Raw genomic sequence first — 23860 nt, forward strand, 5'->3', positions numbered from 1 at the left:
AAGCCTCTACTTATTGCAATAAATAATGCAATCAATTTTCGGCACGACACCTGTCGTGATGTATTCTAATCAAAACTATGAGCGCGAAACTAGAATTATCAATATTTTAACACTTTAATGTCATTATGTAAACGCTATTTATGTAAAATGTCGGTTATTAATAATCATGGTAGAAATAAATATTTTATAATCATTAAATCCATTTTTATATTGATTAGCTATATAAAATCTACTATGTTTTTATTTGAATTGAGGGTCATTTGTTTTGTGTGGATATATTCATGCATGCATTATGTAACCACCCCAATACAATAGAGTGATCTACAGGTTCTCTACTGGACCAATGATTTTCTGTGGCTCAACAACCAAGGAAAACAATCAAGTACACAATTTCTTAGATAGAAATATAACAATTTTATTTTTGGACAAGCATAATAGTAAAACCCAGGGGGGGGACAGCAGGTTGATGCAATGACAGGTACGATTATAATCATGTATTTGTAATTAATGATAACATTTAATCAATAAGCGTAAAGAGAAATAAAGCATCAATCAAACAGGACAATATATTCAGCATGAGGTTACCAAGGTTGTTAAATACATGCATTAAATCAATTCATGTGATCACCTATAACACACATAATTTCATTGCACTGCAACCCTCATATAAAGTCGTATAAATCACTTAAATACCACACCAATAAATACACACCAAATATCAGGACATACCATCAATACCACTCACGCTAAATACATAGACGTCGTCAATAGCTGTACAGTAGAAGAGTCATATGGGAGGTAACCTGCTCTCCTACCCCCTTACTCACACGCGCTCACTTTACACACAAATGGTGCTGGGGGACCGGTAGTCACACACATAAATAAGGCCTCCCCAGCGAACATAGCACTACCAAGAAGACACACATCAATAACATTAAAAACGAGAGTGTACTGCTGGCTTCCTTACCCGCTACCGGACGTGGGTTCACGCATTCAAGGAAATCGATGGCGGCCGCCAAACTTTACGGGGAAAAGCCCCAACAAAATATCCCTCCCAGTCACACGCGTCTATCTCATCTCCAACCCACGTCCCGGCACGGCAGCCTCGGCAAAGAACTCAGCAGCACGTACAAAAACCCTCCCAAACAACAAATTCATCATACCTTTATGGCTTTGATCCCTGATTGATAATGAAACACAGGTGTTTCTCTTCCCCGACACATCATGAGGAAAACACTGTGGACGCTACTAGCGTTACCACTCCCCTTTTTTGGGGACGAGCAGCTTACAATTACATTCATTAAAATCATTAATTTTACCTTTTTGAATAGCCGAGGGTAACGGTTGCTTCTCGACCAAGTTCAAATTTACTATCACTTATTGAAGTCCCAGGACATTTGAATGTCTTTTGAGTCTTTAGAAGCCTACTCCTCCTGTGCTGCTGTGACCGTCACATAGACTTTGAGCGTGAAGGGGGTGCGGCCCACGTCCAACAGCTCTTGCAGAAAAGAAAATACCAGTGTATGTCGCAACAGTTTGTTGGTTTACATTAGACTACTACTTAAGTTAACAGTTTACTGATCACAAAGTGATGAGAGTAAGATCCTCTACACAGTGCCGCCACTAAAATTTACAGGAAACAGGATAAAATGATGGGTTTTTAAACTTGAATTTCCATAAAAAAAATCTTACAAAATCAGTACAGATGCTCTGCAAGAATTCCTACCTGTCAAAAAGCTTCAGTTGAAACTGAAGCATGAAAGGAAACCACAGAAACAGCCAGTTTAAGATATCTCATTTTTGAAGAGGATGTGAGATTTTATCCTCGGTGAGCTTTTGCCGACCTTAAGACATCGATTGCAAAATTACATTGGTCAAAACAAACGTTTGCTCTGTAAAGTTACTATCAAAGGGTTTTGTGATCAGGATTTTCAAATCAACACACTAAGATGATGAAAGGTGCTAATCGTCTTGATTTGTATCAGTTCAAATAAGCATATCAATAGTTGAGGTTTCCTTTGGGTTATGCAGAAGAGCACCTAAAAAGACAAAGATGTGATTTGATCACAGATTTCAGAAAGCATAAAATCAATTTAATCTCCTCCTGCACAGATCTGATGTATTGTGAAGGTGTTGCATGGTTTCACTCCAAACTTTGATTTCTTATTTGGACAGGAACAGTTGGCAGCTATTTTGTGGAGCCCAGGGAACAATTGGGGGTTAGGTGCCTTGCTCAAGGGAACCTCAGTCATTTCCAGCCGGTATTGAGAGTCGAACCCACAACCTTTGGATTACCAGTCTGACTTTCTAACCATTAGGCCACAACTGCCCCTTAACATTTCAGCTTTTAAAACAAAATAGGAAGAGTTGAGTCTCAAATGTATTATTAATTTACAGCCCTCTGAGATTGATACCCTCTGAGACACTTAACATAATAATAAACTATAAAATAATAACACTATAAAAAAACAGAGATCTTGCAAGGACTCATAGAACCCCCGATGTTATACACCCCTGACACCCGGCTTCTTATAATAGTTTTATTTTGGTGTGGGTGTGGGTGTGTGTGTGCCTGGCATACACAACCAACACCCTACGGATGCAAGAGTGAGCAACCATGCTTCTTTCTGACTCATTTTATTTCTCTGTGGGCAGCTTCGGGTGTGGCGGTCTTACAACAATTGTTTACCATGGCATTATAGGTAAAGATTTAGTTTACTTTGATTATAGTGAGCTCCTATGAAATCTTGCAAATAAGTTATTTTAAAAAATAACTTAATTAAAAAAATATGATTTAGAAGCATGCATAGATGCTTTTAAATTGCATTTATTACATTTTAAGAGAACTTGACGAAGACTTGATTAGATCACAGCGGAAGGGTGTTCCGACACAGTGAGCGGCGCTAACAACTCGGTAACACAGTGACATTCGATCTTGAAAGCAGATCCAATTGTTTGTATATTGATAAAGTAACACTGGAATAAATTAATGTTATAATATACTAGCACTTATTGAAGTCCCAGAATCTAAATGCAAGCAGTATTTATTTACACAAAACTTAGGAACAATACACATGAACAGAACAACCTAACCATAGGCAAACGTAGAACTGACAACTGAACAGAACCAAACACAGAGTTTAAATACACAGGGACTAATCAAAGTAATGAGACAGCTAACGAGGGAATTGATAAACAACAGGTGAATCAAACAATAAGACAATGGAAATCTGGGTCAAAGGAATGGGTACACAGTCAAACATGACCTGAACAATGAAAACTAATCTAGAAAACCAGAACAAAACCACACTCAAAACGTGACAGAAATTATATATTTAAGTACTGAGTAATATTAATTAGCAACATGCACTTATTATAGGGTTAGGGTAGGATTAGGATTTGGTTGAGCAGGGTTAGTTGCATGTAATTATGCATAATTGACTGTTATTACTATGGTAAGAACATGTAACAAGGACACTAAAATAAAGTGTTACATTTGATTTTTTATTATCAATACAATGCACTTATAATATACAGATTTATTTAATGTTATTTCAAACACTCACAAATTTGAAGACAAAAATATTACAAAATAGATGTCACGGCTGCTTGCAGGAATTCGGGAGACTAGAAGCAGTATCTATTTGCAACAGTCATTTTTATTTACAAAAGACCAAAACAGAAACACAGGTGCAGCCAGAAGAGAACAGAAAATGAAGCAAACCAACATAATACAACTGACCCTGAACTGAAACAAACCAAGGGTTTAAATACACAGAACATGAGATGAATAACTAGACACAGGTGTACCACATGAGGTCTAAAAACCATGACAACAAACAAGGGAAAGGTCAAAACAAAACAGGGAAAAACACAGTATTATAAATTTATTATTATTATTATAGATTTATTTAATATTCCATCAAGCACTTACATATTATTTTATCACAAAAACATGACACACAAAAAAACATTAGATGCCAGAGGTAGGGTTAACTGTTGACCCAGCTATACAGGTCACTGTACACTTTTTTATGCTTAGAGAGCTGGTCATAATGCATGCAAATATGACAGAGTCTCTCTCTCCAGTCTGTGTACATTCTAACATCATAGTAATGGTGCCATCTAAAATAAGATTCATAACGCTCCCTATCAGCGGCCACTTGACTTAAGAAAGTAGCCAGCGCCTTAATGCTGCTGAAGTCATTTACATGGATGAATGATTCCGGTGGAATTGATAGTTCATAAATGTTCCTGGGTGGGCCGAGCACCACCGGCACACTCCCTGCCTGAAGGGAGTTCTGCCACAGCTTCTCCGAAATATAGTCTGTAGATATTGAGTTTTCAAAGGCAAGGTAGAAGTAACATCGAGATATCGTGGAAAGCAGCTTTTTGTTTGAGAGCGGCCGCTTGGACCACTGACCGTATACTTCTATCAGATTTGATGGAATGTGTTTCTTCAGCTGCTGGAAAACTAGAGAGCGACTCTGATTGGCTTTGTATTTGCTGACCACCCAGCAAACTAGGCAGTCGCTCTTCTTCGGAATGATGTACGTGGCATTAGTCCTTTTAGAAACGAGTTCTCCGTATGGCATGAAGATGTCAGCGTCACGGCGATAACTCATCGTCCAGTTGAACAAGCCGTTGTAGTTGCTAAGGTTGTGGTTGTTTGTGGGAGGTTCCAGCGATAACCAAAGCCACTTCTGCATTGGTGGACGCGTCAGGTGGAGAGGAAGTTTGGAGTGACCAGTCCAGAGCTCATAGAAGTGGAACACTACAACATCTGCTTGAGCGAAATTGGATTGGTTATCCTCCAGAAAGCATCTAGGGATTTCATATTTATCCATACAGACGCCTCTCCCGACTCTGTAGTGAACTCCGAAAGGCCAGTGCCACAGGAGGATGGTGATGTTATGCTCGAGAATATTTGGTCTGCTGGTCTCAATCTGACTCAAGAGTAGCACGTTTATACTCCAGGATATAAAATTGTAGAGCAGTACAAAGCCAAACACACAACAGAGGGCATGGTTATGTTGTTTCAATAGTTGCATGGCACAACTACTGTGAAGACAAAGAAGTGAGGTGGTTACAGATATCATACAGCATCAAATCAACGTAGTCTCTTACTTTTGAAAGTATGACTAAACCCTGATGTGATGTGGTTGGTGTGAACACAACCCTTAATCATCACTTTACATGGTTTCAGTAACAAAAAAAAAAAACACTGCAGGTTGGAATCATACTATGCACTGCCATTTTAATAGCAAAATAATATATTTATTTTTCTAATATGTTCACAATAAAGGTAAATGATTTACATATAAAAAATATATTTATTTTTGTTATTGTATTTTCTAACATAATGCAGGCACAATGAAATAACGTACTTACCTTGGCTTCAGAGTCCAGGACCGAAATGAAATTTAAGTAAGCAATTGAAGCAAGCAGTTTAAGTAAGCAGAGTGCCACTGCTTTGTGGGCGAATGATAAAGCGAAAGTGTGTATCCGGCCCTGCCCCGCCTGTTGGCAGACAAACTCAAAATGCAGAATGTTGGACACATGAAATCAATGTGGTGCAAAGATTCACCCTGCACATGTGTAAAAGCCACACCTACTTTGGCGCAGAGCAGGCAAGATGTCTCTGTGACATTATACAAAACAACTTATAGCACTGTACATGTGGTTCAGATAATATTTTACAGAAATTACTGAGAGGATTTTAATATAAAGGGGTTTAAGGAAACATTTGTTATTCTAAAATGAACATTTAAAAGTATGGATTGAGCTGTTGTCCATCTGAAATGCTTTGGTTGGTCCCACTGCAAATCACATTTCATGTGCACAGGTTATATCTTTTTTTAAATCCTAACACCAAATTCAAAGATATTTTTAGAATCTGCCCTTGTTTGGCAAAGAATGTGATCAGTAATTATTTTGTGTGGAAATAAATTATTTATAATATAATATAATATTCACAATGGACCAATATATGATGTTTTATTAATCTTCTGTTGATTTTTACAACCGTATGTGTTTTACCTGTATTTTAGTACATTTGACAGAAAATGTACTACTGGTAGGCTAATTTTCCTTCAGTAGGCAAACATTAAACCGATGTTTTCTTACAGTATAATATTATATAATATACTTTCCATTCAGATTTTAAAGAGTGGATGTCAGTTTAGTGGATGTCACAGTTTGGGGGTCTAAATGATTTATTGTTTTTTTGTGAGGTGGCCATTTAAATGATTTGAAACCTTTGTGGGTGGATTTTTCTTTTTCCTGTTGTGGGCTGATGCTGAAGAGAGAGGAAGCCCACAACCTGATCTCTAACCCACACCTAACATTTAGTGCTGTTATTTGTCATGAGAAATAGCCCTATCACCTTAAGTCCCACTGTCTGAAGTGTGAACACAAGTAAATCCATTTGTCACGTTATCGTTTTTACTTAGTAGCCTATGGTGTGCGCTAATAGGCTAGCCAATTTCTAGACACTAGAGGGAGGTGTTGACAAAAAATTTGGATGAAACTATCATGTCGAAGCTTTTTATGTATATACATTGAATCAATAAAGGCATCAGCACAATATACACAAAAATGATCATTATTGATTTGCAAGCTCTCTTTATTTATAGGGAGATTCAAACATTTAGCGGTGGGGAGATGATTCATCCCAGTGACTCGAATTTTTTGCGTACACTATAGGGAAAGCTATAACTACTTTCCGAGTTTCGGTTCATTTATGAAATGAGCTCCAGTTCACGAGCAATGCCTCCATGTCCTGATTATGTTAATTTGCATTTTGTTTATTTAAATTTCATTAAATTGATTAAAATTACGATACAATTTATACAAAACGAAATTCACTTTAAAGAAAGGCTTTATACAAAACAAAACTTGATGAAGTGGTCGAAATTATGTCTGACCCGCTGTCTTCAGTTGCACATTATGATCCTATAGCCTATCTTTACTAGGGCTGTGCCGGTAAACTTGACAACCGCACCACCGCGGTTGTAAAGCGCCACCGCGGTGGCTGAGTAGTACCGGCGGTGGTTCGTCTAAACAAAAATTTGTATATGAATGCTGTTTTACATTAATATTATGACACACAAAGCTTTGTTTACAAAATAAATAATAGGTTAGCAATTAAATGTTATATCGCAGCCATGGAAAAGTTTGAATTCATGACGAATGAGAGAGTTGTAGCCTACGTGAGTCCATAAACTTAAGCTTTGTCGGCTTTGAATTCTGGTTTGCGATCTGGTCACCCGATTATTAGCGAATTTAAAAATATTCCATTAGTTATTCCTTATAGAAAGCTTGAATTATCGACTTTTAAACAAAACAATTCAAAACGAAAATAAACCGACTAGCATTATGCTTATGTATTCCGAATGAAGTGTGCATTTCTCTCTAGGCGCGTTCACTGCATCGTCAACTTCATCTTTGCAGCCACACACACACACAAACACTTTATTAATAAACAATTCAAATGTCTCCTTGCTATATTTGACACGTTCATAATCATTACTTTTGCCGGTTCTTTGTGACAGCTGTTATGTGCGTTAATGGCAGCGTCACCCTCCGGTTACATGAACGCGTCACGACTGCATCAGCACCAGAACATGGAGATTTTATTTTAGAGAATGATCGCACAACAGACATTAGAACATTAGATATTCTATAATTAAATCAACTAATCGAATATTCAAAAATCGTGACTCATCCCTGCATGGAATCTCTTTTTTCTTTTCCCATCTCTTCACTTGCGTCTCACCCAAAGACCCGTTATAAACGTTTCTTCCTTTGTTCGCTTTTAGGTCTATTATTTTCGTATTCTTTACTGTGTTAAAGTAGAAAAAACGCTGTAGGACAGATAGCCTACATTTTTACTTGTAAGTCAAATTCTTTTTAACACAGTTTGTGCTTGTTAGACATATGATAATTGGTAAGGCGCGTCAAGTTCATTTTGTAAAGCGCGTTTCACACGCGGGGGTGATTTTAGTTTGGCTTTCTCTGGCAGCGAGCCTAAATGCCTTGCCCTTGTAGAAGATAAAATTCGCTCTTCGTACCTTTTACAAGTAGAAAACATGAAGAGAATAGAAAAGAGATCGATGGTCTCTTTCCTGTTCGTGTCCCACATCCCTCTCAAAGCGCAGAGCGGTAGGCTAGTCTATATCACGCGCCTTTGTGTGGAAATATTAAACGAAAGTTTTTTTTTTTTTTTAAATAGATTCAACTTTATTATATTATGTAATTACTTATATTTATTTCAATGCTTTACAGGCTTTAGTGTGTTGTTTCTTTTGTTTTTGTTTTATTTATTTATTTATTTATTTCAAATAGCCCCCCCCCCCCCCCCCCCCCCCCCAACCACCGCAACACCGCCGGTATTTGGGTCCATTATTACCGCGGTGGTAAAAAACTGCCACCGTCACAGCCCTAATCTTTACTCATGCTGTTCACTTTTCATATAATCAACATAGATTAAAAATATATTATTTAAACAAAAATATGAAACTAATACGTTTCTTTGATGGCTACAAGGCTACAGTAGGCCTATAGGCTACAGAGAAATTTAATGTCGGAGCGAAATTTGAGCGACCGCCGTTACCAGTGAGCACAGAGGCGAAACAACACTGAGTGGGGGCCCCAGGCATAATTAATCAATGAGGCCCTTTTTATGTGTGTATTTTATATATATGTTTTACATAATATATAAGATTTGAGATATTGAGATATTAATACCTTGAGATATTATTATACAAAATTTAAAAAGTAGTCAAAACACAGAACATCTAACAGAACATAAGTTGTTTATTTTTTACAACATTATGTGCTTATTTTTTAATTAACGAAATGTCAATCTTCATCTTTATAACAGAAGATACAATACAATACAACAATCTTCAAGATACAGTAAATCTTCAAATGTGTAACAGATTGTCACCTTAAAAACAGTCATTTGCATGGTGGAACAAGCAATGCTATATAGAAATATATTCTGCCATACACAAATGCCGCCCCTGGGTAGGCTACACCCCAAACGGCAATACAATACAATTAAAAAAATTTTTTTCATTGTGGTTCAATATCTCTTTGTTATGGGCAAGTCATTGAATCACTCAACCGATTCGCTAAGAGCGAGTCATTGAATCACGCACTTAGCCGATTCTTAAAAACACGGAATCAACCGAAACAAGTCTTGTAAGAAGTGAGATTTATTGTCAAGTATGTTTTACACACAAAAGGAATTTGTCTTGATGACAGAAGTTTATAGTGAGCAGAAAAAATCATCTCTCAAACAACAACAACAACAACAACAACAACAACAACAAGGTAGGGTTGAGTGGGGGAAAACGCCCCCCTTAACGAAAATGTGACATTACAGTGAAACAAAACATACATGTGACTAGAATTGCCATCCCGGTTTTGAGTAACTATGGCAGGAGTTATTCACCAAATATTAAAATTGCTCAGCCTTCATAATTAATTAGTATTTTGACTGAAAATATTTTTGTACAAAGGGGGCGTTTTGCCCCAGCGGTGGGGTAAAACGCCCCCCCAAGGTGGGGTAAAATGCCCCCTTTCTTACCAACCAATTTGCTTCATAGATCAACAGCAAAATTAACAGACAATAGTTTTTAATCTCTAAAAGTAAAAGGCAAGTAATGTATCAACATGTGTATATATATTAATATTTATTTTAGGAATGTCCAAAATAGCCAAATTGAACTACCTTCCATCAGTGAGCTAACTGTGGTAGCAAGCTAGCTAGCTAATGCTCACTTGAGGTATTTTTTTCATGTTTTGTTCAAATATTTTGATTTTACCACCTATTTATACTGCATTAAGTGTAAAACAAAGGATTTGATAAGACAGAAATATGTTATTATAGTAATTATGATAGAGAGAAACTATGCCCCCTGGGGGGCGTTTTACCCCACAAGCTATGACTTTTTATAAAAAATGTTGAATTTTTTAAATATAATTATATTCCTTATAAATAACATATGATCTCAAACTACAGACTTCACTATTCATCTATCATACATCACTGCGATGTCCTTGAGAACAATATTCTCTTAAACACTTGTTTACTAATATCTGAAAATTATAGCATTTACCATGTAATCCTCTTCTCTTCAAATATGTCACTGGTGTCAGCTTCTCCATAGAGATTTGTATATCCCCGTTATCAACGTAGTGCATAGCAACAGTAAAAAATGTCTCTTAACTACCTCTAGTTGTTATTTTGGGAAATTTAGGTGGGGGGCGTTTTCCCCCACTCTACCCTAGTATGTAACAATGTAAAAAATGAAAAGGACTGGGTTAAGTATCATAATTAATAAACATTCATAATGATTATATGTCCTTTAATGAACTTTAATTACAGCAAAGTACCGCGAGAGAGTGAAAAATATATTTAATCGCAGAAAGGACATGGGAGCGACATGAACGATTTTCCTGGCAACAGAATTCTAATCTTACTATTTCATAGGCCTAAATATAAGGCAGACATAGTTGGCCTAAAGAGTAGTATGCTGTAGCCTATTCTGTCGACTCCTTCAAATGATTCGTTAAAAAAAAACATTTGCTTATTGCCTCTGGTAATATTAAAAACCCCCAGTTAATGGTCTCCCACAGAGTTGCCCCAGAACATCTGGCCTTTATGCGTGTCTAATGATTGTTGGTACATAATTATTAATCTGTCATATTTTTTTTCTGTACAAATCGTGATGCCTGTAGGAACTGTAGTCGTGCTATTTATTTCCAACCGCCTACTGTTGAAACCAGTGCCATGCTGCAGAGGGTGCCATTCGCTTTTCTCACTCTCAAAACTCTTTTCAAGGGTAACTCGCTATAATAACACACTGAACAAAGATCACAGACTTCATGCAATCCACGACAGCCACACAAAAAATGTGATCTCGGATAAATCTGTCCATCCAGGAGGGATTTACCTCAGTCCCAGAAGTAAAGCTAAAGATGAGGAGATTAAAATGTTCTCACATCGATGGAGTTTCTATAAATAGCCCAGCGTCGCAGAATGATGAGGATTCAGCAGCGCATCAGTAATCCAGCTGAGGCAGCCGCTAGATTACCATAAAATCACATCTGATCTACTTGACACATCGGTCGCGCGCTCAATGAAGAGCTCAATATAGGCTACTATAACAATAAGAAACGTTCGCTCGCTACGTTTGGCCAAAACTGGCAGGGGTATCCGCCCACTGCTTAATGAGATGCGAATATCTGTATCTGCTGCTACCAAAAGAGCTGATCACAAACCCAGCCCTGTTATTTCAGGATGTTTGGCTTTGTCACACGCCGGGGAGGACAAAATGCAAATAAAGCGGAATCTCAAAACAACAACAACACTGTGATGAATAGATTATAATTAGCGACTTCATTCTCCAACTCATCGAAAATGGGATTTCTTCACCAGCTACACCTTCTCCTGTGGAAGAACGTGACTTTAAAGCGGAGGGGACCGGTAAGACTGTCTTACACGTATCGCGTTTAAACAACAAAAAAAGTATTATTATTTTATTTAGGCCTTGATTTTTTTTGTTTAAACATCGCTAGAGATGCACGAGCAGGGGGGTGTCAGTACGGATTGAGGTAGCCTATTGCATAAACAGTCTACAGGCAAATAAAATGTTTATCATGGCTGTAATATGCTACTGCTTCAGCACGATTTGGCCATCTAAATATTTAACAATTTTCTAAATCTGTTGAAACAACGTGGGCGGAGCCAAATAGCTTAAAGGAAGTTGTGTTGACAGTCGATCACATATAGCCTACTAACAGGTTGTTTAGGAAACTAACAGGTTGTTGTCTGAACAACGCATGTTAGTTTGACTTTGACCACACATCTCAGGCAACCTGTTAGCTGGTGCTGATGTTGAGAACATAACCATTTTATCCCTGTTGAGTATCAGAGTGTACTGAACCAGATGAAATTCAATCCCCTCTAACGTTCAGGTACATTAAACAAACATGCAATATGCAAAATGTCTGCCTTATGACATGTCACTTGCCTTTAACTACCAGGAAACATGATCCTGGTGCTTCAAGGACTAAAGTATTGTGGTGTTCACCATCCAGCCCTGAATGAAAATGTTAGTGCTAGTTATCATGCAGTTTTGTCATTTTTATCTCCAGAGGGCTAATTTTAATAGGTTTGTAGGAGCAGAGTAACCTTTATATATCCTCGTGGGAGGGGTAAATGCAATGTTGCAAAAGCAAAAAAATTGAATCTGTGCCCAGTTGCACAGAAAACCTTAATATAAATACCCAAATGTAATGGGTATTATTACTTAATAGCATTCTTTGCCACTGGCTGCAAAGCAAAAAGTCATTTTTAGTATACAGTGGAATCCAAAAGTCTGAAACCACCTTTTCAGATCTGATTAAATGTTAATTTTTCAATTACTGTTTTTCACTAATTAGTATGCTGCTAATATTATTTGTAATGGAAAAATGTTATTTAAAAAAAAAAAAGCAAAATAGATGCTTTTTCGTTTGTGTTTGCAGATTTTGGGACTATATTTCTATTGTAAAATACACTGTGCCTAAGTATCCATATACAAAATACTAAATGAATTATAATATTGACAACACAACATTTACATGTTACATTTTGAATATTAAATACTAGTATTGTGTGCTATTTTAGAGCAAACTGGCTCACAACTGGGAGTTTCTGGGAGTGATAAAACAGTCAAAATATTTATATAAAGGGCATGCCAATTTTATTGTACGAGTAAATGTAGCAGGATTTTAAGAGTGCTTGTAACTTTATTATTATCTTTATCAAATTAGCTTTCTGTAACTGTCTAACCAAATCTGGTTCAAAGGTGGGCTCTCAAGAGCCTTGCCCTAACACCCAAATAGTAAATAAGCAACACTACTCTGAGTAGCATTTTTGACCTTGAGAAGATACTGAATTACTAAGCATTGTTCCTATCTTTATGAGTCTTGCTGCTCCATTGTTATTTTTAGAAGCAGTAGCATTTTACAATTGCTCACGTTAGCAGTAGACATCATGCTCCCTGGAGGCAAGGATCGCCCCAGTAAGAATAGAAACAGTTACGTCACTGGGTTGGTTTGATCACATAGGTCCACTTCAGGGGGAGTTTGAAGGCTTTGTAGATAGATGGGGCCCTGGGAAGTGGTTAGTCAGCAAAAGGTTCAGCCTGCTCTGTCCTGTGGATGCTAAATGAACGAGGTCTAGTGAATACAGCTCTCTACTGGCTGCCTGCCTTTGCTGGTTACTCACCACTGTCAGTGATGACTGCTGTCAGCTCTTTGTCAAGAGTGTTTGTGGTTTAATGGTGGTGGAGTGCAGGTGTGTTCAGATGTTTGTCAAAGACGCATTTGCACATATAAAAGTTGTATGGTATGGATGATGTTTTTATGATTTAGACTTGATGTAATGATTTACTGTGCAATCTGGTTTGATTACAGAAAAGGAAGTTGATGGGGATGCAGTTGGTGGCTAACAGTTTTATGTAGGACAATTATCTTAATGTTTGCACTCTAAGACTGATATGTTATGCTCATTTGATGATGAGGATGCATTTATGTTCCATAAAATCCCTCACAGCTTGTATTGTTTGTCTCAGCTGTCTGGATCCCACTGATGTTTCTCTATAACCCAATGTCCCAATCACAATATTTGATCAAGCAAAAATGGGGCTCCAGACTAATGACCAGGGAATCTCTGGCTCCTAAAACTCAAAAGAATCGCTCAAATTAGACAAAAAAAGTGAAAAGTGTCCATTTACTTGACCTTTTTCTTTTCTTTTCTTTTTGGAGTGAATAATATCAAAATTAGAATGCGTATTTTTATCACTATTGTAAAATGTGGCACAGAAGTGCCATTGAAGTGTAACACAATTACAGCTGTATACTGTGATACTAGGGGCTGAGTAGGCATAATTTAGTCTGGATTTTATGCAGCATTGCGTCTTTACACTGAATTTTGAGCAGGCATAGAGCAGTCTTAAAGGACCTATTATGCCTCTTTTACAAGATGTAATATAAGCCTCAGGTGTCCCCAGGATGTGTCTGTGAAGTTTCAGCTCAAAATACCCCACAGATTATTTATAATACCATGTTGTAAATGCCCTTTTTTTTGAGTGAAAGAAAAAACATGCTGTTTTCATGCATGTATCTTTAAATGCAAATGAGCTGCTGCACCCCACCCCGCTTTCCAAAAGAGGGCTGAGCCTTTACATCTCGTACCTCTGAAACTCTGCCAACAACAAAACAAACATCTGTAACAAAACATCTGTTTGGTTTTGATTATCATCTCTATCTCGCAATCACGCTCACGTGACTCATCATGAAAGTTATTAATTTCAGTTATTAAGTATCAGTTTATGGTTTTCAGAGCGCACACACCCGAAGCACGTGCACAGAAAGCTGGCTGTCAGATGGCATGTGCCGTAAGTATTAATCGAATTTCTGTGCTGAATGTGCTTAGACCGTCAAATACACACAAGGTTGGCAAAAACACCCGAAATTCACATAAACACAGTCGGTTATGTCTGTGAACGTAAACCGCAGGGAAAGAAATCGCATGTGTATATTAGATCCATGTATTCAAGTGAAAGCATCGTAATATACAGTACCTATTGCTGTGTATATGATGTTAATGCGATTCAAACAACAAAAGAAAAACAGAAAATCTGTTTGAACTGAATAACTTTAGTAGCTTTATAAAGAATACATTTCTTACTTGAATGCTGCTGTTAAATGCTCTGGTGAGGAGATGAACATGGCGGACTGTGTACACCTCACTCAAGGGGAGGAGCTAAGATAATTGGGCAGATTCCGTGCCAGTCGTCGTGGGCAGGGCTTGTTCCAATGTGACAACACATCACATTCCTCAACAGCTCATTTTGAGACACTGTTTCAGAATTATGGGAAAAATAACAGATGGAATGGATGGATTTTTTCCACAATAGAGGGTGTGCATTGATGTCATTTTCCCGCTGGAACACGTCACCTCAGCCGGACTGAGTGGCAGAAGAGCTGCTGCATGACTGGAATTAATAGGGGATACTGCGAAAACGCCAGTAATACAAACGATTATCAGTTTAAACTAAAGTTTGGACTCGATTTAGTGTTCGTTACAACTTACAACTTACCAAAGATCCAGTGATCCATGGACATGCAGGCAGGAATCGTGTTTCATGTCATTTAAATGTGCCTGATTTTGACGAAATACAAATTTTAGGGAAATACATAAATCAAATTTGCCTGTGAACACATTATATAAATACAATATAGGTCTAAATCCTTGAGATCACTCATATCAATGTTATATACAGTATATCATCATATCGTCCAGCCCTAAAACTTGTATAGTTTTTTGTCAGTGTTCATTTAAATACATCCAATTATGCAGAATATACGATGGTAAATATTTAATTGATGATTTGTCAATACAATATAACAATACAATATATAGGGTATGATTTTACCCCTAAATTCAGCTTATTGACACACAATAATAACTGCAAATCCACCTTTCGCTGCCTGGATCCAGTTGTTTCTATGAATTGTAGCGATCCTTCTCTGTTCTGTAGCTTTCAGCAGTCTGTAAAAATATACCTCAGATTTCTTGTCAAATCTATTTATACAGTCAATCTCAAAGCTCTTTCCTGTTCACGCTGAAAACCAATGCTGCCGCTGAGTGTTTCTGCTACGCGTACCCTCTATAGGGTGGTTGTGTACACACACTGCGGACACAAATATGTTCAAAAACAATATATAAGTCAATTTTGCATAATAGGTCCCCTTTAACTCGGCTGTGTTAAGATGCCTTTGGTTTGATTTCCTAATTGTTTTGTATAAAATTGCTTTCCAATTTGATAATGTCACAATGATTCTTATTGTACTTGTGCTATATAAAAATTAAAAATGATGTCTTTTTTTTAACTTAGAAAACCATTTATTATAAATTCTGTTCAGAATGTGTAACTTTAGAAATGTATTGTCATATGAACAATCGGTAATGAACACATCACAGTAACGACTTTGTTCATTTCAAATTAGACATGACGAAAAATATTTTGAATAGTTGTTCGATCGATTCAAAGCGATACCTTTTGAGATGGAGACTTCTTCTTAAAAAAGACTCAGATCATAAGAGCCATTTGTTCATAAACCATTGTTATTTGTTGCGCAATGCCAATAAGATTTTAAATTGCTGTTCCAATTTAGTTTTTTGCCACATTTGTGACTCTTTTGGTCACAGTCTGGAGCCCTGATTAAACTAGTCTGGGTGACTGTTGCTGTTTTTTAACAAAGCGATATCTCCACCTCCTACCCCATCATAAAAAAATTCCCATTTCATTGAGTCTGTGTTATGGATTGTGTTGCGGTCCCTGCTCGAAGGTTGGATGAATATTAACCCAAAGTTGGTATTTTAATGCCTCGGCCGCCTTTACCTTATGCCAAGTGCAACACAGGCTGACCTACTTCCTTCAAGCTTCAATCCCTGAACAATTGGTTGAGGCAGGGATGGGCAAAACTGTCTGCGTAACTATGGATACAGAGATAGAAAGAGAGACTGATAGATGGATAAAGCGAGAAAGAGAAAGAGTCAAGACACGAACAGCAGTCTGATAACTGGACAGTCATCAAGAGAGAGCGAGTTAGTGTATATGCCAGCTGTCTGAATTATACATGCAGACTGTACGTTAATGGAATCACAGAATGTGTTCTGTGAGCTTGTTTTATGCTGTGATCTCACTAATAGAAACGCAGATACTCTACCATTTCATCATTAAAAATGCACTTTGTTTATGTGGAGATGAGGTTATTGCACATTTCTTTCCATTAACAACGTCTGCTTAAATGCTGTCTAAAAGGCTCAGATTTCCTATCATAGATTTGTGTTATAATAATGTAACGTTTAGCCTATATGCCAATTATATTAACATAAGCGTTTTAAGACAATCTGAATATACCATTTACAGAATAGCATTACAGAAAGTCTGCGCCCTTAGACGTTAGTTGCATTAACTTTCTGTCAGTGTTGTGAAATAAGAGAGTAAGTCAGTGGTCTCCGATACTACTTTGGACGAAATTTAATATGAGTTTGGCATACTGATGGGCTCCATTTTTGTGATGAAAATTAGGTGGAAGATCCATGAGAAATATTAAGTGTTCAAAGACTGTTAATTCAGCAAAGCAATAAAGTTATACTGCAGTAGTGAGCCCCTTTTGAGATTAAGCTTTCTTCAGTGGAAAACTGATCTCATATATACAAGGACAAAATGATTCAATTACTTTAAAAGGAAGTTAATTGAGAAGCAGTATGTATTTGAGATACATTAGATTGTAATCACATTATGGAATGTGTTATAGTACAGTGAAATGGCAACAGTTACTGTTCTTGTACTGACATTAATTTCTCTTACTAATTTCAATTTTTTCTTTTTATCTCAACTAATTTCTCCAGTTAATTCAGCCTACAAACTGCCCACAACTCCATTATAACTTTGGTTTGTTTATAATTTCTCTTTTTGGTCTTTAAAAATGTTATACTTTTTAAGAAATGTAACATTGAATAGGCATGCACAATATATTGGTACCATATTATCCAAGATTTTGTTTTATTTTTTATTATTTCATTGGCCAATGTTGGATATTTAATTGTACATGCTAATTTTTACATGTTGATTACATTTGCTGTCATCTAATGCTTTAAAATGTTAAAATTAAGATGAATTTAAAATTCTGTTGCAAATCTAATAGAAATAAATGTTTCTTGCACACCAAATCAGCAAATTCGAATGCTTTCTAAAGGTTCATGTGATCCTAAAGACTGAAGTAATGGCTGCTGAAAATTCAGCTTTGTTATAACAGGAATATAAAAAAAGAAAAAATACATGTTTGCATTACTAAATTGTGATTGGTCTCTTTTGTCCTGCATTTCCGGAACCACACAGCACCTGTAACGTTACATTGCAAAGGCACTGTTATACATGTTATATAAAAATTGTATACACCACGACAGAAATCAAGAGAACCACAAAATGTATGCAAGACCTACGCCAACAACCTTCCCTAAAACTTTAGCATGGTGCTGTTGTTGGTTTGCGAGCACTGGTATTTGCAAATCTAGTTATTATTTATGCATGCGCAAGATTATTAACATTATTAGATGTAAATGGTTTGTGTGGAAGACGTGCATGGTACACATTGAACTGAAGTGCAAAGTAACATTTACTACAGTAGGATAATTGTGTGACATGAATGTTATTAACATTTTGTGTAATAATGGAGCTTTGTGACTCATCCATCGGTTTCATAAAGAAAAAGCAGCATTGAAAATGGCATCGATGTTCATGGACAGTTTATATCATAGTACTCTCGTCTCGTCAGTAGAAAGCAGTGCTTTGGAGCGATATTGATGATTATCTGCTTATGGAGTAAGTGGGGCACTGAAAGTTCCTCATGTCCAGTGATGGGTGTCCTGCTAGCCCAGCATAGCTCAGACAGCCTGCTGAATTATTGAGATCTCTCCATGCTCCTGGGAGAAAAGCAGCACTGGAGGAAAATTGGATGAAATAAACATGAGCTGGAGGAGAAAGGGAATGAGGGAGAGAGCGACAGGAGGAAAGTACTGTAATGGTCAGCCGTTCAGGAGGAACAGGACTTGAGTAGGAGAGAGCTGATGGACGGAAATGTCTTTTGCCACTGCGGCACTGACAAGCGAAAGCCAATGGCGTGAGTGCTGGAGCGAGAGAAGAGACTGTAATGAGGACAGGTAGGGCACTGTGTTAAAAGAGGATCCAGTGAGAAAATAGAGGTATTGGAAAGAGTGTGTTATAGGCAAAAGGTGAAGAGAGACATGAGATGAGATGGAAATGGAATGAATTGAGACTGGAAAGAGGGATTGTTGAGTACAGGACTCGTGAGGCAATCCTTTCATTTAAAAGCCTGACCCTTAAGCCCCTCAATGTGTGCCCACCTTAATTGAATGACAATATGTGTCCGGAGTCAGGGACGGTCCCTCTTAAATGATAATTATTGCAGCAATGTTCACCTTGTAAAATCCAAGCTCAGACAGGGAGCCATAAATTGGGGCAAAGAGAGAGAGAGATGGAGAGAGCCGGGTTAGTTCTGGATCATAACTTTTTCACCAAAATAGTTCTTTTTCTCATGCCAGAACATGGCGTCTGTGAACCGGCCCATATTTCCACTGACTTTATCTTTATGTAATCACAAGCTATTTAAGATGGTAAAAATATTTATAATGTGCAAATAAGGAAGTTATGCTCTAAAGTTTTATATTCCATGTTATATTTGTTTATATTCCTAACCCTACTGTGAGCAGGAGTTAGTGATCCAACAGTTAAAGCAAAAAGCAATACATTTTGCATGACACATCAACAACCCAACCTATGATTAAAGTTCTGATAATATTTGTAATAATATTTCCTCATTCCCTTGTGTAATAGTACTTGTGAAAATGGACGATGCATTAGATGAATATACCAAAAATAAAATGTCTTATAACATAAAATGTTATAAATGTATTTTCCATTTTGAAGCTGTTTGTAATCTATTAAGTGACATTAAAAAAAAAAAAAAACAGTTATCTTGTGTGTGACAGTTAATAATCACCTAAAAGTTGATGAGAAACACAGTTTCAACAACAATACAGAATTCCAACCCTTTTTCGTTGATACATTTGTCTTTTAAATGCTTTAAAACGCTCCTCACTCACTGTCACCTGCCCCAGTTCCTGGAAAATGCAGGGAAAAGCGTCCATCACACAGTGTCACGGAAGTGTCTTATTGATCTGTTTTTGTTAGATTTTTATGATGGATATCAAGAGTGTATGTGTACATGCAGTGTGTGTGTAAGTTCCTTCCATAGATGGCTCTTCTCCTAGTCCTGCTGTGTGAGTCACCTGTTATCCGTGACAAAGAAAGAAAGTCTGCTCTTTAAGTGTGGATCTGTTTACAACTGTAAAATGAACAGACTGCTTTATTTCCTTAAAGTCAGCATGAAATAAAAATGAACAATTATTGTGTTTTTATGGAATATTGCAGTATTTATTATTTTGCTGACCTGTTTGCTGGTTCGACATGGACAACCTTTAACTCAAATGAGATCACAGCAGTAGCAAACCATGATCCAAAATGAAATGATCCAAAGATGCAATCAATTCCCTATGGACAAAATCAAGCCTTGTCCTACATTTAGTTTGAGAAGCTGTTTCACTGAAGAAAAGACATTTGCTACTTCTGTTTCAAATCTAAACTTTTGCATTATCAAATGAATGTGCCACTTCATTTTTTAGTATAATTTTAATTAATTTTTTTGTTAATATCAAAGAATATCTCATTATTCATTTTATGTTCCCTTATGTATCCACCATGGGGAGTGTGAACTCGACTTTCTCTTTTCCCACAGCTCAACTGCGCTTTCAACTCTTTTCTTCCTTTCTTCTTCCTGCTTTCACATTCTGTCTTTCCTCCTCGCCCTCCTCATGAGGAATAACAGCGTGTGTTCTTATTGAAATGAGGTGCAATTGCTCTCAGCCTGAGCTAATTTTGTTCTCATGTATAAAGCATTTCATGAAATATTTACCACTTTGAAAAACATAAAATATTCAGCTATTATAAATGCTCCTTTTCACCTTAATTTGCCATGCAAACTTGCTAATACCTCTGAGACAATAAGAGAAATACTGTATTAGAAAGACAGCAGAATTGGTCACAGTCTTGAACAATCAAATGGATGTTTCTTAACTGGTTTGATATTTTTTTGCTATTTATGCTTTATGATATGGGCTGTTCAATAATTAGTTCCACTGCTGATATGATAGACATGCAGGGTGACTTGGTTGATATTTCACTCATGCATTTGAATGATATAAAACAATTTAAGATTAGAAAATGCAATATACATGCACATTGCACAATTGTTAACATTTAAATGAAAAATGAACTATGAAAATACGAATATTTATTTACACAATATTTAATCAAAAATGTCTAATAAAACGGAAAATGATAGATTTTAGATTAGATCTACTTCTGTTTGGTCCTTGACGTAGTAACCTGTTATTTATTTATTTATTTTTCACATTTTCTCCAATAATTGATATGTTTTAGTGGTAAGTAACTCAATTTAAACAGAGAGTACTACAGTCTTATCCAAACCTTTACAGATCTGGTAGGCTTGAACGTGTTAAGGTGTTCCCAGAAGGCTTCTGTTATTGTCGGCTAGTGTTATTCTTCCCAGGCATCACGCATCAAACACTGAACTAATGAATCATGATATTCCTGGCCCACTCGCACTCTACTGCCGACTGAAATATCAAATTTTTTTTTCTGTTCTTTTCTCTGCAGAGGGTGTTTATGTGCCAAGATGTTCCCCTTTCACAGCCCAGCACTTAGAGATAGAGAGAACAGAGGGAAAGAAAACTGCAGTTTCCCTTTAATCAAGTCAGATGCAAAGAGAACACGCTGAATGGAATTAGAGGAGATGAGAGAAAGAGAGAAGGGATGAGGGAGGGAGATTACCAAGTCAAAAAAATTTTTATAGGAAGATGGTCTATTTTGTGGGTTTGTAACTGATCCTGTCATCTTCGATTCACACTCAGTATCCTGGTTGTAAGATGATACATTTTCTCAGGAGCGTCATGTTGGTGCAGGTGTAACAGGAGCACAATGGTACTGTAACTGCCCACTGTGTCCGCAGCCTTCGTCTGCCATCTTATCATTATCAATGTTGAAAACAGTTGTGCTGATTAACATTTTTGTAGATACTTTTTTTTCAAAAGTAAAAAAAAAACACAGCATTTATTTAAAATAGGAATCTTTTATAGCAATGAAAATGTATTTACAAGCTAGTGTATGTTGTATATGCCATCTTGAAATCCAGGTACCATTGTTGTGTTATTGAAAATCAAAGACAAAGAAATAAATAAAACAAATGCCTTTACTGTCTCATTTTATCAATTTAATGCATCCTTGCTGAATAAAAGTATTAATAAAAAAAAAAATGATATTTTAAAACAATATAGCTATTTTTACTGTATCTTTGATTAAAGAAATGCAGCTGTTGTGCACATAGATAACTGAATGGTAGTGTATACAAGCATGACAGTTGTTTAAACTAGTAGTTCTTCAACAGGAATTTGGCTAATAACCATGCTTTTTTTAAAGAATGGAGAAATAGACACATTGTCTATTTGCCAAAACAAATATATACTAACAATTCATTTCTCTATTGAGTAAATGAATAGATTTTTTTTTTAGGAATCCGACAGTTGTGCTCTATTCTGTTATTTCCAAGTCAGTTGGATCCCATATGCCACCATTCAATTAAATGATGCAGCTCAAAGTGAGACTTTTCTTATTAGGCTTACCTTTCTGTGGTTTAATTTGTGCCTGTGACAGCTGCTGTCTTCACTGTTGTCACCTTCATGCACTTACAGAGTGGGAAACAGTCTTAAGGGAATAATGTGTCAACAGCACAGAGGTTACAGACACAAACCGGAACATTGCGGTTGACTTCCCATGGGCAAAGAACGATAGTTTGGACCTGTCTTCAGCAGTCAGTGGTGTACAGAGATGTCTTGGACATTGTTATTTTTTTGTGGATAGATGCTAGGTCATCTAGGGTTTAGTATGTAAGCAACTTTAGTAAATTTCACACAACAAATGACTAACAAATGGAATTAACATTAAATTAAAAATTACATTTTGAAGGCAGACTAAATTTATTTATTTATTTTTTTTTTGAAAAATGTACTCCATTAAACTTTTTTTCATTTAGGCTACATGAAAATGGTGTTTTGGGGGCCTGAAAATGCAAACTTTAAAGTGTACGTTTTTGAAAACCATGTTTTCAGTCTAGAGGCGCGTAGTGTTTCTTTACAAAGTCACATCGCCAACTACTGGCCTGGCAGCATAATACAGCTTTTTAGTCGTTTTCGTGGATCCTTGTGAACGGGGATCGTTTTGACGGCGTTGTCATCTGACAGCAGCGAATTTTTTTTCTTCCATATTTAGTACATCGTTGTCATGTAAAAACACCCTAAAAATGGGTAGCTTGTAGGTTCAAAATGAGTTTCAAAAAGTATTAAGAAACATACATTATTTTTGCCTTTGACCTTTACTTGCTTCAATATGGAAATAAGGTTATGGTGAATTGCTCTCACGGCCAAAATCCTGTTCTCATTGTGAATGGATCATGTGAGGACATATTGTATGATTGCGCTCATTATCGCAGTGCAGCCTACGCTCTGCAGAGCGCACAGCCATTAGAATAAAAATGCTAACTGCTCCATACTAGAGGGAACTATTCTGCCCTCCAAGAGACTCCTACATGAGACGATCTTAAGTTCTTCCTGATAGAGGGATTATCTCCCATCCTCAGTGGCTTTAAAGGACGGAGAAAGGGGAGGAATGTGATTAGGGACGACGAGAGAACTTAAACTGTCTGCAATCTCAAGAATGCCATGTGGGAGAGACTAGGGCAGACTTTTGTTTCATGCAGAAATGAGGCCTTGAATTGGAGAAGGAGAAAGAAAAGAACTAATAATTGCTTGTATAGAAAAATGGTGACGGAATAAGGATGAAGAAACGAGTGAGATTTGTGAATCCTTTGAGATTCCACCATACTGTCTTTGTGTGCAGTGCTTACAAGCGCTCGGGACGCAACTTTGAAACTGTAGCTTGCTAAGTTACAAGCTACTTAAAATTCAATGTGCTGAAGTCAGGCGACTCTTTTGAAAAAGTAGTTTAGTAACACTACACTATACATTGAAGATATTTAAAGGGATAGTTCACCCTAAAATGAATTAATCCATCCT

The 23860-nt window shown here is 36.9% G+C and overlaps 2 protein-coding genes across 5 annotated transcripts in view; one reads left to right on the top strand and one right to left on the bottom strand.

Annotated features, from left to right (window-relative positions):
• Nucleotides 1-3525: 3525 nt before the first annotated feature.
• LOC311294326 (alpha-(1,3)-fucosyltransferase 7) lies at nt 3526-5767 on the bottom strand. Of its 2 annotated transcripts, none has more exons than XM_084415133.1 (2): nt 5392-5767; nt 3526-5058 (listed from the first exon to the last, which is right to left on the bottom strand). In XM_084415133.1, the coding sequence occupies exon 2, from the start codon at nt 5049-5051 to the stop codon at nt 3993-3995; it is 1059 nt and encodes a 352-aa protein (XP_084271259.1). In that variant the 5' UTR covers nt 5052-5058; nt 5392-5767; the 3' UTR covers nt 3526-3992. The 2 variants fall into 2 exon arrangements, with proteins under 2 accessions (XP_084271259.1, XP_084271258.1); XM_084415132.1 differs by having other exon boundaries at nt 3526-5061.
• Nucleotides 5768-10873: 5106 nt separating this feature from the next.
• abca2 (ATP-binding cassette, sub-family A (ABC1), member 2) overlaps nt 10874-23860 on the top strand; it is a 58245-nt gene continuing 45258 nt past the window's right edge. For 2 of the 3 annotated variants that reach the window (XM_084413410.1, XM_084413411.1), the window contains exon 1: nt 10874-11497. In XM_084413410.1, coding sequence (XP_084269536.1) covers nt 11432-11497 — 66 coding nt within the window. In that variant the 5' untranslated portion in view covers nt 10874-11431. The remainder of the gene's footprint in view (nt 11498-23860) is intronic. The other variant, XM_084413409.1, reaches the window with a different exon arrangement.

Source organism: Rutilus rutilus (genome assembly GCF_951802725.1).
Source record: "Rutilus rutilus genome assembly, chromosome: 7".
NCBI lineage: Eukaryota > Metazoa > Chordata > Actinopteri > Cypriniformes > Leuciscidae > Rutilus > Rutilus rutilus.